Raw genomic sequence first — 16,327 nt, 5'->3', positions numbered from 1 at the left:
TGATGGGGCTTATATCCCCAGCTTTCCAAGGCAACCTCTGGAATTTCCAACGGGCTAGTCCATTGAGCCCTTACGTATCACCCAAGCCTCAATGACAACACTGTCTGCCTCATCCTGCCTCTGCCTCCTCCCTTGAGTGCTCAAAAATTAGTCTGTCCAGTCAGAGGCAGAGGCTCAGAGGAGGAATCTCTGACCCCTGAGAAGTCTCTACTGCTGGCCTTGAGGCCAACCTTTACAACATACCCCAACTTCTCTGCTTCCCGCTAAATAGAAGCGTCGGCAGAGGGAGGGAGAAAGGCCACCATGGAGGAGGGAAGGGGCCAGAAAGGGGCTGGGTGTGGTGGTAGGATACGGGGCCCAGGGAACTGGGAACTTTGCTGGAGTCTTAGCTTGGCCCAGGGCAGGAGGTGGATGTGGGCCTTCAGCCACCCAGGAGTGCCTCAGAGATCACTCTGAATACCCAGCAGGTATTGTGATGCCATGGGTGGGGCCAGGTGAGTGTGCTGTGGGGACACACAGGTGTGCAGTTCAGCTTCTCCTCCCACCCGCCACCCCTCAGGGGCTCGGAGTAGACTTGCTGGCCACACCTGCAGAAATGCCTGCAGTGTCCCTCCTCCCCAATCCAAAGCCTCCACCGTCATCCCTGACCCCCTCCCTCCCTCCAACCCTTTGAACTGAATTCATCCTTGGATTAGTTACATTCTTCCAGGTTGCAAGGAAGAGATGCATGTGGCCTTTGTTGATAGAGGCACACCCTGTCTGTGGGTGAGCTATGTGCCTTCCAGATCCGCTCTCCACCCTCCCCTAATAAGCCAGGGAGTGGCTGGGAGCTGTATCTGAATCCAACAGTATCTGGCTGGGTTCAGCCAATGGGCACATTGGCGGGAGATGGCAGAAGGAGGACAGGAGGTCACAGAATGCGTTTTCCAGGCTCCCTTCTTGCAAGGTTGAATGCCAGCCTAGCTGAAGTTTACAGCTCCCATTGGAGTGTCCTCTTCTACAGCCACAACTGGTCTCTGGGTCCAGTGACAGCCCCTTCCCTTCACCTTCCAGGCCTAAGCCTGACAATGGCTCCACTGCTACAAGCCTGGCAGTCTTCCCATTTCTTGCTCATTTCTCTTAATCCTTCCAACTCCTTTGTGGGAAAAAAACAATCTTGAGGCGATAAACAAATGCTCCCTGAATTCAACAGGCACTCGAATAAGACCTCCTCCAGTGAAAGGACTGGATCTTATTTATACATTACCTTCCCCCTCAGTGCCCAGCACACTGATTCACATACAGCAGGAACCTAATAAGAGCTCACTGAATCAAGTGGAGAGCATTTATGGATCATCTACTGATTGTCAGACACCCGCCTGACTCAGAAGGAAGTAACACTTATTGAGCCCTAGTTATGTGCCAGGGACCATGTTGGACCCAGTAAACCTCACAGCAACCCTGAGGAGTGGGTACATCATTGTCCCCACGTTACAAATGAGATCTGTGATGCAAAGATGGGCCACAAAACTTGCCTAAGTAGTGGAGCTATGCTTCTAGCCGGGCAGTCTGGCTCCAGAGCAGATGCATTTAACTGCTTTACCAGGTAAACAAGGTCATGACTTCTGGAATAAAACAAAGCATTCTTATGTTGTCATATCAAATTTTTACAAAATGATTATACATGCATCTATCCCACAAACGTCCATAATGGTCATGACTGGCCCGCCCCTCAGGGAGACGCCACTTCAGACATGACTTGGAAAATAAAAAAGCTGCCAGATGGATGGTGTGTTTATCAGGCCCAGTGAAAACATGGTGTACTCTTCCCCAGAGAGGTTTGGCAGCCGTGTCTCCAAAGCAGAATTATGAAAGAACAACCACTGGACACATTTGTGACTTTGGCACCAGGACTTCCAGACCGAACAGGGCAGTGCCACACTGCACCTCTGCCCAGGCCCCACGAGGTCCGTGCTGGGCTCTCTTACCAGGAAACAGTGGCCAGGACATCAGCCCATGTGACACCCAGGTAGTTTCCGTAGCTGGAGCCCACAGAGAGGCTGCAACCACCCTCTCAGCCTGGTTTCTTCTCTCCGAAGACACTTGCCACATCCTGCAGGGTGAGGCCTGCCCGCCTCTCCCTCCACAGACAGACAGGAACCGGGTATCTCCAGGTTCCCTAGGCCCCCAGCACAGGCAGCCACATGTTGGGGCAGTTGGCTCCAAATACCAACTGGGATGGAAATGTTTCCTGGCAGAGGCTCAGTGCATTTCACTAAATGATTCCGTGTGACCACGTCAGGGGATTGTAACCTCAGGTACTTGTGAAAAAATGAGTTCCCCCCACTCATCATGGGCCTAAGAAATCAGATTGGGGGCTGGGAAGGGGGCAGTGGGCCAGTGGCTTGGGACATTTTTTTTTAATTGAAGTATAGTTGATTTTTAATGTATTAGTTTGAAGTGTACAGCAAAGTGATTCAGTTATACATACATATATGTATTTTCAGATTCTTTTCCATTATAGGTTATTACAAGATATTGAATATAGTCCCCTGTGCTATAGAGTAGGTCCCTGTGTTTATTTTATATATAATAGTGTGTATCTGTTAATCCCAAACTCCACGTTTATCCCCCTGCCCCAGGGACACTCTAAGTGACTCAGCTCAGCAGTTGAGGAGGGAGTCATTCAGAGGAATGGGTCTCTGCTCTCCCCTCCCCACAGTGACCTTGGACTACTCCCCTCCCATGCTGTCCCTGACACAATGGCCTTTTGTCTCTTTCCTGAACACACCAAGCTCTTCTCAGCTCCAGAGCCAGTGCTCCAGCCCTCCCCTCCGGCAGGACTGCAGCTCTCAGATTTCAGCACAGAGGTCTCCTCACTCAGGCTCACCCCTCAGTATTCTCCGTCACAGCCCTTTTGTTTGTTCTATTCAGTCACTGTCTATAATTCTGTCTGTAATTACAGAAGTCTGTACACTTGCTGTTATGTCACCACTGAGAACCCAATGTCTGAGCATACAGTAGGCACATCATTGGTGGCATTGAGTGAGTATAGGCAGTGACACAGATACACAAGAAAGGGCCAGAACCAGTTAACCCTCTAGAAGTTAGGAGAGGAAACACTTTGCCATAGTTCAAAACTCAGAGCTGAGCCTTGGCCAGATGGCAGGATGCCTTGACCCCACCCGCCTTCCACTGCCCATTCTTCCTGACATTGCCCAGTGCAGGCTCCCCTATAACCCAAGTCCCGAGTTCCCAACACATTGTGAGGCGTTTGAAGCCAGAGAGTCTAGGTAACTTTATTGTCATTCAAAGATTTCATAGAAAAAGGGAATGTAGCATCAGGTCAGGTTGTATGAAAAATAATAAGTGCAGGCTTGTCCACGTTGCTCTATTTACATCTGGGGCAGGGTCTCCCCGACATCAGGCGCAGCAGCTGCACTTGTCAGACGCCCCTTTGCAGATGCAGCCCTGGGCGCACTTGGCACAGCCCACAGGGCAGCAGGAGCAGCAGCCTGGAAAGAGAGGGCAGAGTGAGGGTCAGAGCACACATTACCAAGAACCACCCTTCCCAACCGCAGGCCTCGCGCAAGCTCTGTCCCCAGGCCCAGACCCTGAGTTTAGGACGGGGTGCTCTGTCCTGATGCAAATGATCTCTGACAACATGAAAAGGCTGCCTGCCCCCTCGGAACCCAGCACAGGGCAGAGAGCCTTGGAGACACAGTGACAGGGCCTCTGGGAAAGTGAAGGCTGACCCAGAACAACAAATAAAGTGAGGAAAGTCCTCTGGATCAGAGGAGGCAAACCTGTTACAGAACTGCTCCCAGGAGGGCTGGGGAAGCTCTGGGCTGCACCTACAGGAAAGGGCCGCACTAGCCAATTAGAAAAAGTACACGTGCTCACCAAGTTCACGTATAAAGAGCTTAGGATACTGGAAGGCTCAGAAGGCTGCATAAGGAGACAGAGGACCTAGGTTCTAGTCTTGCATCCATCTTTGACAATATTTGGTGACCACTCTGGGCTCAGTTTACCTTTCTAGATTGAGAGGTTGGGACTCAATCATTGCTAAGATTTATTCACCTCTGAGTCAGTCCTGAGGGAGGAATGTAGGGAAGCTGGGTCCCTGCCCTGCTCCTGCCTGCTGAGCTCTGGGCTCCCTCCTCTGACTTAGCCCTGACCCCAAGTTCCAAGAGAAGGCCCCACACTCACTTTTCTTGCAGGAGGTGCATCTGCAGTTTTTGCATGTGCAGGAGCTGGCACAGGTGCAGGAGCCGCCTGCCAGGAAGGGAAAGACCAGCAGTGAGCAGGACGTGGGATGCAGGAGCTCCAGCAGAGTCAACAATCCCTCCCTTCAGCCTCCTCTTCTGTCAGGACCCAGTTCTGGGAGCTCCTGTCCACTCAGGCAGATAGAGAAACACTATCTTCTCTCTTCCGGTCCAGGGAAAGTAGATTTCCTCCTGATTTTACTCCACGGGGAAAGTCTTAGGCTCCAGATTCTGACCAGGCAGACTGGGGCTGGGGACCAAAACCTTAAGACCTGAACCATAAAGAGGCAATGTCCCCTCCTCCCATCAAGTCCTGGCAGCTCCGAGGCCAGGACAGAGCACTGGGTCCCAGTCTAACAGTCTCTTGACATCAAAAAGGACAGCCTGGAGCCTCAGTACCCTCAAATGTAAAGTAGAGGCAAAAGGAGACTGGAAATGCTCTTGGGATCCTGGCTAGGAAGAAAGCTCTGGACCAACGACAGGAGTCCACCTGAGCTCACGCTCAAAATCCTCCCTTCTCTAACCCCAGAGACATTCTGTCCCGTGCCTGAGAAGGGGGCATCCTAAGGCTCAAAGCCAGGGGTCCCTTACCAGGGGAGCAGGAGCAATTGGGGTCCATTTGGAGCCGAGGTGAGGCAGGAGGTCCAAAGAGAGTCGCGACGATCTACTTGTCTAGCAGGAGGCGTGTTGGAGCCCGGGAGCGCGCGTGTTACGTTTATACCCGGAGAAGGCGGCCCGGGCGCAGAGGCCCCGCCCCCGCCTTGCACCCGCCCCGCCGATCCGCGCCGCCCGCAGCGCCGGGCCGGGCTGTGAGCAACAAGCGGGCCGAGAGCATGATTCCAGGAAACCGGCTGGTCTCCGTGCGCACCGCGGGGGGCCTCCCCCTTGGCGCCCGCCAGCGCGGGGGGACTTTGTGCCGGGCGGCACGCAACGACCCGGCCTCCCTGCCCGCCTCTTCCCAGTTTTCCACACCGTCCGCAGCCACCCGGAAACCAGCACGCGTGTCCTCACCGACTTCCCCACCCCCGGCCCCTGAAACTCTGCCCTAAGTTTCGCCCTTTCCCGGAGCCCGTGTTCAACCCAGCCTCGCGCTCACGTCCCAGTCTTGGCCCCCCTTCCCCCAGGATGCCTGTCCTAGTCCCCAGGATGGTCTTTAGTCAGCGCTTCTCTAACGGTCCTCCTGTAACAGCAACGCGGCGAACGCAGCCTCTGCCTCCCTTTCTTCCATTCTCCACGGCTGAATGGATGGATGAGCACATTTGACTGGGTGCTCCTTTGTCGAAACTTTTCAGAATATTCCTCAGCCTAGCTGGTCACCCTACTCCAGGACCGAGGTTCCCAAAGCATACAATGCCCCTAGGGAAGGGATCATTTTAGGAGAAAGGCAGCCCTGGCATTAAACAACAAAGCAAGACAGGTGGCTATTTCCCTTTCTGTATTCCTGACAATTTAAATACCATGGAGTCTGTGCCAAGCCTTGCTTAACCACTTATGTTCCTTAAATTCTAACAGCAACCCTAAAAGGAAATACTGCTTAGGAGCCCGTTTCCAAAAGGCAATGCTACTTAGAGTAGAAGGCAGCTGCTAACCCAGGGTCCCAGTGGTGGGGGTGATGCTCTGGACCTGATTCTGGTCACTTCCCCAAGGGAAAGAGAGAGTCAGTGACAACGTGTCCCTTTGGCCCAGAGGCATGTCTTCAGCACCTCTCTACTGCATTAGCTTAATCCTGGCAGTGACAAAAGTGGTAGAAAAGGAAAGTATATGTTTTTGTGGCTACCATCTATGTCTAGAAACTAATTCTCATATTAAGTAGTGGTAAAGAGTGCTTTTCATATAAATAAATTTACACACACATACACAATGTTAAATAAAATCCTGGTGCAGGTGAGAGCAGAAGTGGCAGGCATCCTCCTGCATCTGTTTCAGGGACATCCACTGTCTTGACCTTGGTTTTATATCCCTAGTGCCAATTCCTCTTTTATGGGAAAGAGGATAACCCTCTCTGGGCAACAGTGCAAGCTCACATGGTTGTTCAGGGATCACCGGAAACAAAGTCATGCACACCAGCTCTGGCTTATTTGTCTGGAAGGAGGAAAATATCTCCTATGAAATGAGAGATAATAATAAAATAAGATCTAATGTTACAGGTTAATCACCATGTGCCAGGCTTTGTTCTAAGGTTGCTGCATGTATTAAATTCTTAAATAGCCAGATGCTGTTATTTTGCACTCTTACAGCAGAGGTGACTGAGCCATAGAGAGGTTATGTCACCTGGCTATAAGTGACACAGGTGGGACTTGCACTCATGCAGGCCGACTTCAGCTTCATGGCCTCACCCACCAACATCACCATGACATCACACAAAAGATGAGGACACGACACCTGGCAGAGTCAACCATGGAAAAGCACTGAGCAGGCAGTAAGATCCCTCTGCACAGCTCTGTGACCTCTCTGGGCTTCAGACTCCCGTCTCTCCAGCCAGGAGCACAACTGGACTGTCTCAAAGGACCCTTCCAGCTTTGAATAAGGAGAGGCAGGATTCAGCATTCAGTGACATCATAATAGCATCCTATGGCCAGGAGGTGAGTCAACTGTGGTGTAGGTTCAGATCTCTGACTATGAGCTGTGTGACCATGGGCAGGTTGCTTACCCTCTCTGGAATTGGCACAATCACTCCAGTCCCTGCATGTTCACTCTCTCACTGGCTCCTGGCAGATTGAATGACACCAAGGTGGGGAAAGTCTTCTGTGTCTGTCCAAATGATGTGGCAGCATCTGTCCCAAAGGGCTTATGCAGGTCATCCACACTTCCCTTGACACCAGAAGGCAAGGTTCCAATGTCATCTCTAACTTCCACTCAGTAATGCTTACAAATCAATGAGCCTTTCTCCAGGAGCTTCTTGGGGCTAAAAGGCTTCTCTGTGCACAAATGTCAGTGTGGATATAGTGATCATAATGGCCACTGTTCAGGAAGCCTAGATAGGACCAGACCATTATCTCACTTAATCCCCACATTGAAATATAATCCCTTTTATAGTAATGAGGAAGTGGAAACTCAGAGGTTATCAGTGACTTGCCCAGGTCAGGAAGTGGCAAGGAGGCTGTGAACATGGATGCCTGACACCAAAACCAATGCACCCAGCACAAGCTGGCTCCTGAAAGCCCCTCTTCACACAGGGCACCTGTGGGCAATCTTGGGCCTGACTTCTGAGCCACAGGCCTCCTCTTTCTCTTTGACTGAACATCAAATAGCAATTCCCTCCACAGTCAGGGGACTAACACTTTGTGTATATTACTATTCACTCAGCACACACTCCTTCCCAATAAACACCACCATGCCCTGCAAACTGCAGAGTAACATCCCCCCGCAGAGGAAGACATGAAGTCCTTCATCCTGAACCAAGTCTCAGATACACTGCCTCTTGCTGGGAAATTCCCTCCAAATCCAATGCCTTGGCTGGTTTCAAGAGCCAAAGGCTGGATTTTGAGGGAAGGGCAGATTTCAGCCTAACCTAGGGAGGAACTTCCAAAGATTCAGAGCCAAGTCACCACAGGGAGCTGTGAGGAGTGGTAGCTGTCTTGTCAGTGGCACTGGGCAAGCCAAGATCGATGTTCCCTGTGGGGATGCTGGGGACAGAGTGTATGTGATCCACACAGTGGGGCATTTGTGAGGTGTTTCCAGGACTCCTGCACGCCTTCAACGAATATATGTGCAGCATATAAAAGCCTCTAATTTAAAAAATTTGTTCTTCACATATTTATGTGATTATGTGTTTGGAAATGAAAAATGAATTTTAGATATTGTGTCCTTTAACAGTTTTTTTCTTAGCAATTCTTTTTATTCATTTAAATTTGAAACTGTCCTAGAAAAGAAAAATAGGACTCTCTATAATGTTTTAGAAGCAAGCTCTGTACAGAAATCAACCAAGTGGGGAGTTGGATTCCATCCCCTCTGGGTACTTTTGAAGGCTCATATCACTGTGGACTGAGTATGGCAGGGTCCCCTAGAGAATGAAAATGAGAAGTTGAGAAGTTTCTGTGACATCAATACTCATAATGAGAATAGAGGGGAACCTGTGTATGTACGATGCCCTATGTCCTCTGGTCAATACTTTCATTTTGAGCTGAGAACCTGAAGCTCAGAGAGGTAACCTGACCTACTTAACCCACTCAGTGTATGGGGGCTAATATTTGCTTCAGAACCCAGGTCTCTGCACTTCTAGTCTTAATTTCCCACCCGAGACCTGGTGGGCATGAAGTCATAAAGTCTCTTATTTCCAAATAAAATAAAGAAAAATAAAGCCAGAATAAAGCTAACAACTTTTATTATAATTCACATATTTCACAGAGAAAGAAATGTAGCATTAGGTCAGGTTGTATGAAAAATAATAAATGCAGACTTGTCCATGTTGCTCTGTCTACATGTGGGGCAACGTCTCCCCGACTTCAGGCACAGCAGCTGCACTTGTCAGACGCCCCTTTGCAGGTGCAGCCCTGGGCGCACTTGGCACAGCCCGCGGGGCAGCAGGAGCAGCAGCCTGGGGAAAAAAGGGCAGAGTGAGGGTCAGAGCACACATTACTGGGAACCACCCTTCCCAACAGCAGGCCAGGCACAAGCTGGCCCAGACCCAGAAGACCCTGACCTTACAATGGCAGCTCTGCCCTGAGATAATTACTCTCAGACACTAGATTAAGGCTGCCTGCCCCACTGGAGCCCAGGACAAGGCAGAGAGCCTTACAGAGACAGTGACATGGCCCTGGGGACAAGGGAAAGCCAGCCCCCAGAACCATCAAATGAAGTGGTAAACTTTTTGAGATCAGAGTCCGGGCAAACCCCTGACAGAACAGCTCCCAAGAGGGCCAGAGAATCTCTGGGCTGCCCCTACAGGAAAGGGCTGCACTAGGTCAGAGAAATCACACATGGTTACTAGTTCATGTCCACAAAGTCCTTCAGTCCCTGAGAGGATTAAGAAAAGTTAATCAGAAGACAGGAGAACTAGCTCTTGTGTCAGGTCTGAGAATGTTTGGTGGTAACCCGTTTGGGCCTCAATCTCCCTGTTCTAGGATGAGAGGTTGGGTCTCAATCATCTCTAAGGTGATTCTGAATCAGTTCCTGGTGAAGGGGATGTAGAGAAGATGGTTCCCTGCCCTGCACTACCTGCTGAGCTCTGAGCTCCCTCCTCTGACTCAGCTCACACCCCAGATTCCCAGAGAAGGCCCTGCACTCACTCTTCTTGCAGGAGGTGCATCTGCAGTCTTTGCATGTGCAGGAGCCAGCGCAGGTGCAGGAGCCACCTGTCAGGAAGGGAAAGACCAGCAGTGAGAAGGACGTGGGATGCAGGAGCTCCAGCAGAGTCAACAAGTCCTCCCTAAACCCTCCTCTCAGGACCCAGTGCTGGGAGCTCCTGTCCCATTAGGTAGATAGAGAAGCCCCACATTCTCTCTTCTGGTGTCAGGAAATATAGGTCCCCTCCTGATTTACTCCACAGGGAAGGTCCCAGGCTTCAGATCCCGCCTAGGCTGATTGGGGCTGGGGCCAGGACCTTATGACCTGAACTCACAAGGAGCAATGTCCCCTCCTCCCATCAAGTCCTACAGCTCCAAGACCTAGACAGTCCCCTGACCAGCTGGGAGAACTGGAAAAGGACAGCCTCGATCCTCAGTAACCGCAATTCAAAAATAGAAGCAAAGGGAGACTAGAAATGCTCTCGGTAGCCTGGCTAGGAAGAAAGCACTGAACCAACGACAGAAGTCTACCTAAGCTCACACTCCAAATCCTCACTTCTCTAATCCCAGCGACACTCTGTCCTTTGCCTGGGAAGGGGGCATCCAAGACTCATAGGAGTCCCTTACCAGTGGAGCAGGAGCAGTTGGGGTCCATTTGGAGGCGAGGTGAGACTGGAGGTCCAAAGGAACGGGCGATGCAGAGGCACTTGTCTGATGGGAGGCGTGTTGGAGCCCATGAGCCAGCGTGTTCTGATTATACCCAGAGGAGGCGGCCCGGGTGCAGAGGCCCCGCCCCTGCCTTGCACGCGCCCCGCGGATCAGCGCGGCCCGCAGCGCCCGGGGCCGGGCTGTGAGCAAACACGCGGGGCCGGCCGGCCGAGCGCAGGACTCCAGGAAGGCGTCGGGGCTCCGTGCGCACCGCGGGAACCTCCCCCTTGGCGACCGCCAGCGCGGTGGACCGGGGGGGGGGGGGGGGGGGCGGTACTTTGTGTGCCGGGCGGCAAGCAGTGGCTCAACCTCCCTACCCTCCTCCTTCTACTTTTCCTGGTGGTTTTTCCGGAACCCAGCCCCTGTATCCAGGCTGTCTTCCCCACCCCGCTCCTTCACACCGCTATTCTCGCCCTTTCCGGGAGCCCGTGTGCAACCCCATCCTCTAGCTCAGGTCCCAGGCTTGGCGGGAGCCTGGGAGCTGTGTGCAGAGACCGCCCTCCCCGACCCCAGGATTGCATGTCCCGTCCCCAGCATAGTCTTTAGTCAGCGTTTCTCTATCGTTTCTTGTGTAACAGCCACGCAGCGAACTTAAGCCTCTGCCTCCCATCCTTCCTTCCATTCTCCAGGACTGAATGGTTAGATGAGCACATTTTACCAGGCTCCTTTGCCTAAACTTTCCAGGGGCTTTCCTCAGCCTGACGGGTCCACCCCACTACAGGATGGAGGTTCCCAAAGTATGGATGCCCCCCAGGGAAGCAATCATTGTAGGTGATGAGCAGAACTGGCATTCAGTAACAAAGAAAAAAAAAGCGGATATTTCCCTTACAGTATTCCTGCAGTCTCTGCCAAGCCTTGCTCAATCAATTTTGCTCTTTGAATTCTAACAGCAACTCTAAAGGGAAATAGTAGTTAGAAGCCCATTTACCTGAGGCTAAACTAAATAGAGCAGGAGGCTACTAGCCCAGGGTCCCAGTTCTGAAAAGTGATGTCCTGGATCTGATTTCTGTCACCTCCCAAGAGAAAAAGAGCCTCTGGCCCAGAGGTGTGGCCTCAGCACCTCTCTACTGCTTTGCACTCAATCCTGGCAGTGACAGAAGTGTTAGAAAAGGAAAATAATTATTTTTTTGTGGCTACTATCTATGTCTAGAAGTAAACTGATTCTCATATTCAGTAGTGGTAAAGTGGTAAAGAGGTTGCTTTTCATATAAATAATTTGGGGATAACACACACACAACATACATACAATATTAAGTAAGTAAAATTCTGGCGCAGGTGAGGGCAGAAAAGCCATGCATCTTCCTGCATCTGTTTGGAGGACGTGGACTGCCTTGATGGTGGCTTTATATCCCTAGTGCCAATTCCTCTTTTGTGAGGAGGAGGATAACCCTGTCTGGGCAATGGTACATGCTCATGTGACTGATGAAGACAACACGGAACACTCAGCCATGCACATCAGCCCTGGCTTACTTGTCTGGAAGTTGAAAAATGTCTTCTCTGCTATTAAGGATATTAATAAAGTAATAACTGACATAGATTACATGCTCTGTGCCTGGCTTCATTCTAGGTACTTTACATTTATTAAATTCCTTACTCCTACAAGCCAGACAATATTATTTTGCCCTTTTACAGCAGGACAGTCTGAGCCAGAGAGGGTATGTCATGTGACTATAAGTGACCCAGGTGGGACTTGCACTCATGCAGGCTGACTGCAGCTTCATGGCCTCACCCACCACCGGGCACCATGACATCACACAAAAGATGAGGACACTGAACACCTGGCACAGAGGTAGCCATGGAAAAGCACTGAGCAGGCAGTGAGATCCCTCTGCACAGCTCTGTGACCTCTCTGGGCTTCAGATCCCCATCTCTCCAGCCAGGAGCACAATTAGACTGTCTCAAAGGACCCTCCCAGATTTGAATAAGAAAAAGCAGGATTCAGCATCCAGGGACATCATCAGCCACTTTTGGCAAGTGAGTCAGCTGTAGCAGAGGTTCAGATCTCTGACAATGAGATTTGGGTGGGGTGCTTAACGTCTCTGAAACGATGCAAAAGCACCTAAGCCACTGCACATTCACTCATTTACTGGTTCCTATGCAGTTCAAATGACACGAAGGGTAGGAAAGGCTTTTGTTTCTGTCCAAATTATGTGGCAGCATCTTGTCCCAGTGGCTTATTGGAGGTCAACCACACACACCCTGGCACTTGATCACAGCAAGGTGAGATCATTTCTAGCCTCAGCCCAGAGTAATGCTTCCAATGCAATGGAGCTTTTTCCTGGAACTTTATGGAAGATAAAAATGTTCTGTCCCCACGAATGTTGGTAGATATAATCATCAAAATGACCACTGTTTATAAACCCTAGCTAGGAGCCGGACAGCATCTCATGTAATCTGCCACATTGAAATATAATCTACTTTATACAAATGAGGAAATGGAGGCTAAGAAATTATCATGAATCTGCCCAGGTCACAAGGCCAGGAATTGACAAGGTGGCTGTGAACCAGGATGCCTGACACCAAAACCCATGCACTCAGCACAGGCTGGCTCCTGAAAAACCCTTCTTTACACAAGGCATTTGCAGGCAAGTGTGCACAGAACTCCTGGGCCACGTGATGACTCTTTCTTCTTGATTGAATACCAAATAGCAATTCCCTCCAAAAATAGCCAGGGAGAGAAACCATTTTAATATATTCCAAGTCACTGAATGCCTCACTCCTTCCTAATAAAGATCACCACACCCTCCAAATAGCAGAATAGCCATCGCCCTGCACGGGCAGATACAGTAATCTGTCTGGCATCAATTCTCATGTATACTTTCTCTTGCTGGGAAGTGACTGGCCTATTCCCTCTAAATCCCTAGAACTTTTCTGGTTTCATGCAAAGCAAAACAGAGCCAGAATAAAATCAACAACGTTTATTACAATACATGTATTTCATAGAAAAAGGAATGCAGCATCAAGTTGTATGAAAAAATTTAAAATGCAGGTTTGTCCATGCTGTTTTGTTTACATCTGGGGCAGGCTCTCCCCACCATCAGGCGCAGCAGCTGCACTTGTCAGACGCCCCTTTGCAGATGCAGCCCTGGGCGCACTTGGCACAGCCCACCGGGCAGCAGGAGCAGCAGCCTGGGGAGAGAGGGCAGAGTGAGGGTCAGAGCATGTATTACCAGGAACCACCCTTCCCAACAGCAGGCCCAGTGCAAGCTGCCCTCAGACCCACAGGACCCTGACTTTAGGATGGTATGCTCTGTCCTGACACTAGGAAAAGGCTACTCCAGGACAGGGCAGAAAGCCTTGGAGCTTCTGGGCAAGGAATTCCAGCCCCCAGAACGATCAAATAAAGTGAGAAAAGACCTCAAGATCAGAGAGGAGGTAAACCCCTGACACAGCTGCTCCCAGGAGGGCCAGGGAATCTCTGAGCTGCCTCTACAGGAAAGCCCTACATCAGCAGTTCTCAGAAGCCACATGTGGTCACCAAGTTCATGTACATAAATTTGCTCAACATATTGGTGGTGGGTTTAGATGGCTGTATCAGAGATAGGAGACCTAGGTGATAGTTTTGACTCCATCCTCGAAGCTTAATGGTGACATTTCTGGGCCTCAGTTTACCATTCTAGAATGACAGCTGGGACTCAGTCATCTTATGGCACTTTCAAGTCAGATTCTGATTCAGTGCTGAGAGATGGGATGTAAGGAAGCTGGGTCCCTGTCCTGCTCCTGCCTGCTGAGCTCTGGGCTCCCTCCTCTGACTCAGCCCAGACCCTGGATTCCCAGAGAAGGCCCCACACTCACTCTTCTTGCAGGAGGTGCATCTGCAGTCTTTGCATGTGCAGGAGGCGGCGCAGGTGCAGGAGCCGCCTGCCAGGAAGGGAAACACCATCAGTGAGCAGGACATGGGATGCAGGAGCTCCAGCAGACTGTCAACAATCCCTGCTTAAACCCTCCTCCTCTGTCAGAACCCAGCACTGGGGGCTCTTGTCCCACTCAGGCAGATAGAGACGCCCCCCTCCCCTTTCTGGTGCGAGGGAAGGTAGGTCCTGTCCCGATTTTACTCCACAGGGATGGTTCCAGGCTCCAAACTCAATCTACGAGGACTGATGGGGGTGGGGAGGCCAAACCTTATGACCTGAATCACAAGATGTCCCCTCTTCCCTTCAAATCTTGGCAACTGGATGGAGCCCTGGATCCCTCTACAGTAATTTCCTCACCAGCTGGGTGACCTCAAGAAGGACAGCCTCAAATTTAAAATAGAGGCAAAGGGAGACTGGAATTGCACTCAGGAGCCTGGCTAGGAAGAAAGCACTGGACCAACGACCAGGGTCCACTTGAGCTCACACTCAAAATCCTCCCATCTCAAAAGGCAGGGACATTCTGTCCTGTGCCTGGGAAGGGAGCATCTTAAGTCTCAAAGCCAGGGGTCCCTTACCAGTGGAGCAGGAGCAGTTGGGGTCCATTTGGAGCCGAGGTGAGGCAGGAGGTCCAAAGAAAGTGCAGAAGAAGATCTATTTGTCCGGTGGGAGGCGTGTTGGAGCCTAGGAGCCAGTGTGTTCAGTTTATACCCAGAGAGCACGGCCTGGGCGCAGAGGCCCCGGTCCGGGCGCAGAAGCCCCGCCCCCGCCTAGCACCCGCTCCGCGGATCCGCGCCTCCCGCAGCCACCGGGGCCGGGCTGAGAGCAACACGCAGGGCCGAGCTCAGGACTCCAGGAACTCGGCTGGTCTCCGTGCGCACCGCGGGGGCCTCCCCCTTGGCGCCCGCCAGCGCGGAGGGACTTTGTGTGCCGGGTGGAAAGCAGTGGCCCAGCCTCCCTGCCCACGCCTCCCCAATTTCTCCGCGATCTGCAGACACCGGGGTTCCTGGCTTTTCCGGGAAACCAGCCGGCGGCGTGTCCTCACCTTCTCCACCCCCCACCCCACCCCCGCCCCCGAAACTCTGCCCTGTTTCACCCTTTCCTAGAGTCCGTGTTCAACCCCAGCCTCGCCCTTAAGTGGCTGGCTTGGCGGAGCCCGGGAGTTGAGTGCAGAGACCTGTGGTGGATGTGACCTTCACCCCAATACCCCTCTCTCCTCTTCCCTCAGCATTGCCTGTCCTGTTCCCATGATAGTCTTTAGCGTTTCTCCTGCAACAGCAACGCAGCGAGCGCAGACCTCTTCCTCCCTCCCTTCTTTCCATTCTCCATGGCTGAATGGATAGATGGGCACATTTGACTGGATGCTCCTTTGCTTAAACTTTCCAGAATATTCCTCAGCCTAGCTGGTCCACTCCACTCCAGGCGGGAGGTTCCCTAATCATGAGATGCTCCTAGGGCATAAATCATTTTAGTTGCTAGGCAGACCTGGCATTAAATAACAAAGCAAAACAAGAGGTTATTTCCCTTTCAGTATTCCTGACAATTACATACCATTGAGTCTGTGTCAAGCCTTGTTAATCACTTTTGCTTTTGAATTCTGAGGGCAATTCTAAAGGGAAATACTAATTAAGAGTCCCTTTCCCAAAGGCTGAACTACATCAGCACAAAAAGTTACTGACTCAGGGTCCCAGTATTGGGAAGTGGTGCCCTGGGTCTGATTCCTGTCACTTCCCAAGGGAAACAGTGAGAAAGCTTCCCTTTGGCCCATAGGTATGTCTTCAGCACCTCTCTACTGCCTTGCAGTCAATCCTGGCAAAAGTGATAAAATATATATATGTATATTTATATAAATATATATATATATATATATGATTTTGTGGTTACCTTCCCTTCAATGTCTGAAAGAAGACGGACTCTCATTCTCAGTCACTATAAATAATCTGCTTTTTATATAAATATATTTAAGAAAATATGAATCATTAGTAAAACATTCAGTAAATCCTGGTGCAGGTGACAGCAGAAATGGCAGGATCCTTCTCTATCTGTTAGGAAGATCAGGACTCTCTTGTTTATGGCTTGATATCCCTTTGCCAATCCCTCTTCGAGAGAAGAGAGGATAACCCTTTCAGGACAACTGGTCACATGCTTACGTGGTTGATGAAGACAAGAGAGGACACACAGCCATGCACCCCAGTCCTGGTTTATTGGTCTGGAAGTTGAAAAATGTCTCCTATGCTATTCATGGTAATAATAAAGTAATATCAAATATTATAGGTTACTCGCTGTATATTATCATCTA

General features: G+C 50.9%; 3 protein-coding genes across 3 annotated transcripts; all 3 read right to left on the bottom strand.

The window, feature by feature from the left end:
* Window positions 1-3,252: 3,252 nt before the first annotated feature.
* Window positions 3,253-4,991, bottom strand: LOC102506678 (metallothionein-1D-like). Its single transcript, XM_006190111.3, has 3 exons — window positions 4,836-4,991; window positions 4,189-4,254; window positions 3,253-3,494 (listed from the first exon to the last, which is right to left on the bottom strand). The coding sequence occupies exons 1-3, from the start codon at window positions 4,861-4,863 to the stop codon at window positions 3,403-3,405; spliced, it is 186 nt and encodes a 61-aa protein (XP_006190173.1). The 5' UTR covers window positions 4,864-4,991; the 3' UTR covers window positions 3,253-3,402.
* A 3,560-nt stretch (window positions 4,992-8,551) lies between these two features.
* On the bottom strand, window positions 8,552-10,354 carry LOC102513487 (metallothionein-1C). Its single transcript, XM_006179777.3, has 3 exons — window positions 10,097-10,354; window positions 9,473-9,538; window positions 8,552-8,781 (listed from the first exon to the last, which is right to left on the bottom strand). The coding sequence occupies exons 1-3, from the start codon at window positions 10,122-10,124 to the stop codon at window positions 8,690-8,692; spliced, it is 186 nt and encodes a 61-aa protein (XP_006179839.1). The 5' UTR covers window positions 10,125-10,354; the 3' UTR covers window positions 8,552-8,689.
* Window positions 10,355-13,080: 2,726 nt separating this feature from the next.
* On the bottom strand, window positions 13,081-15,043 carry LOC102513725 (metallothionein-1D). The gene is made up of 3 exons (XM_032486358.1): window positions 14,607-15,043; window positions 13,973-14,038; window positions 13,081-13,306 (listed from the first exon to the last, which is right to left on the bottom strand). Exons 1-3 carry the CDS (start codon window positions 14,632-14,634, stop codon window positions 13,215-13,217), a joined length of 186 nt encoding a protein of 61 aa, XP_032342249.1. The 5' UTR covers window positions 14,635-15,043; the 3' UTR covers window positions 13,081-13,214.
* Window positions 15,044-16,327: the final 1,284 nt, after the last annotated feature.

Source organism: Camelus ferus, chromosome 9, assembly GCF_009834535.1.
Source record: "Camelus ferus isolate YT-003-E chromosome 9, BCGSAC_Cfer_1.0, whole genome shotgun sequence".
Lineage (NCBI taxonomy): Eukaryota > Metazoa > Chordata > Mammalia > Artiodactyla > Camelidae > Camelus > Camelus ferus.
This window is presented reverse-complemented; position numbering and strand designations above follow the sequence as displayed.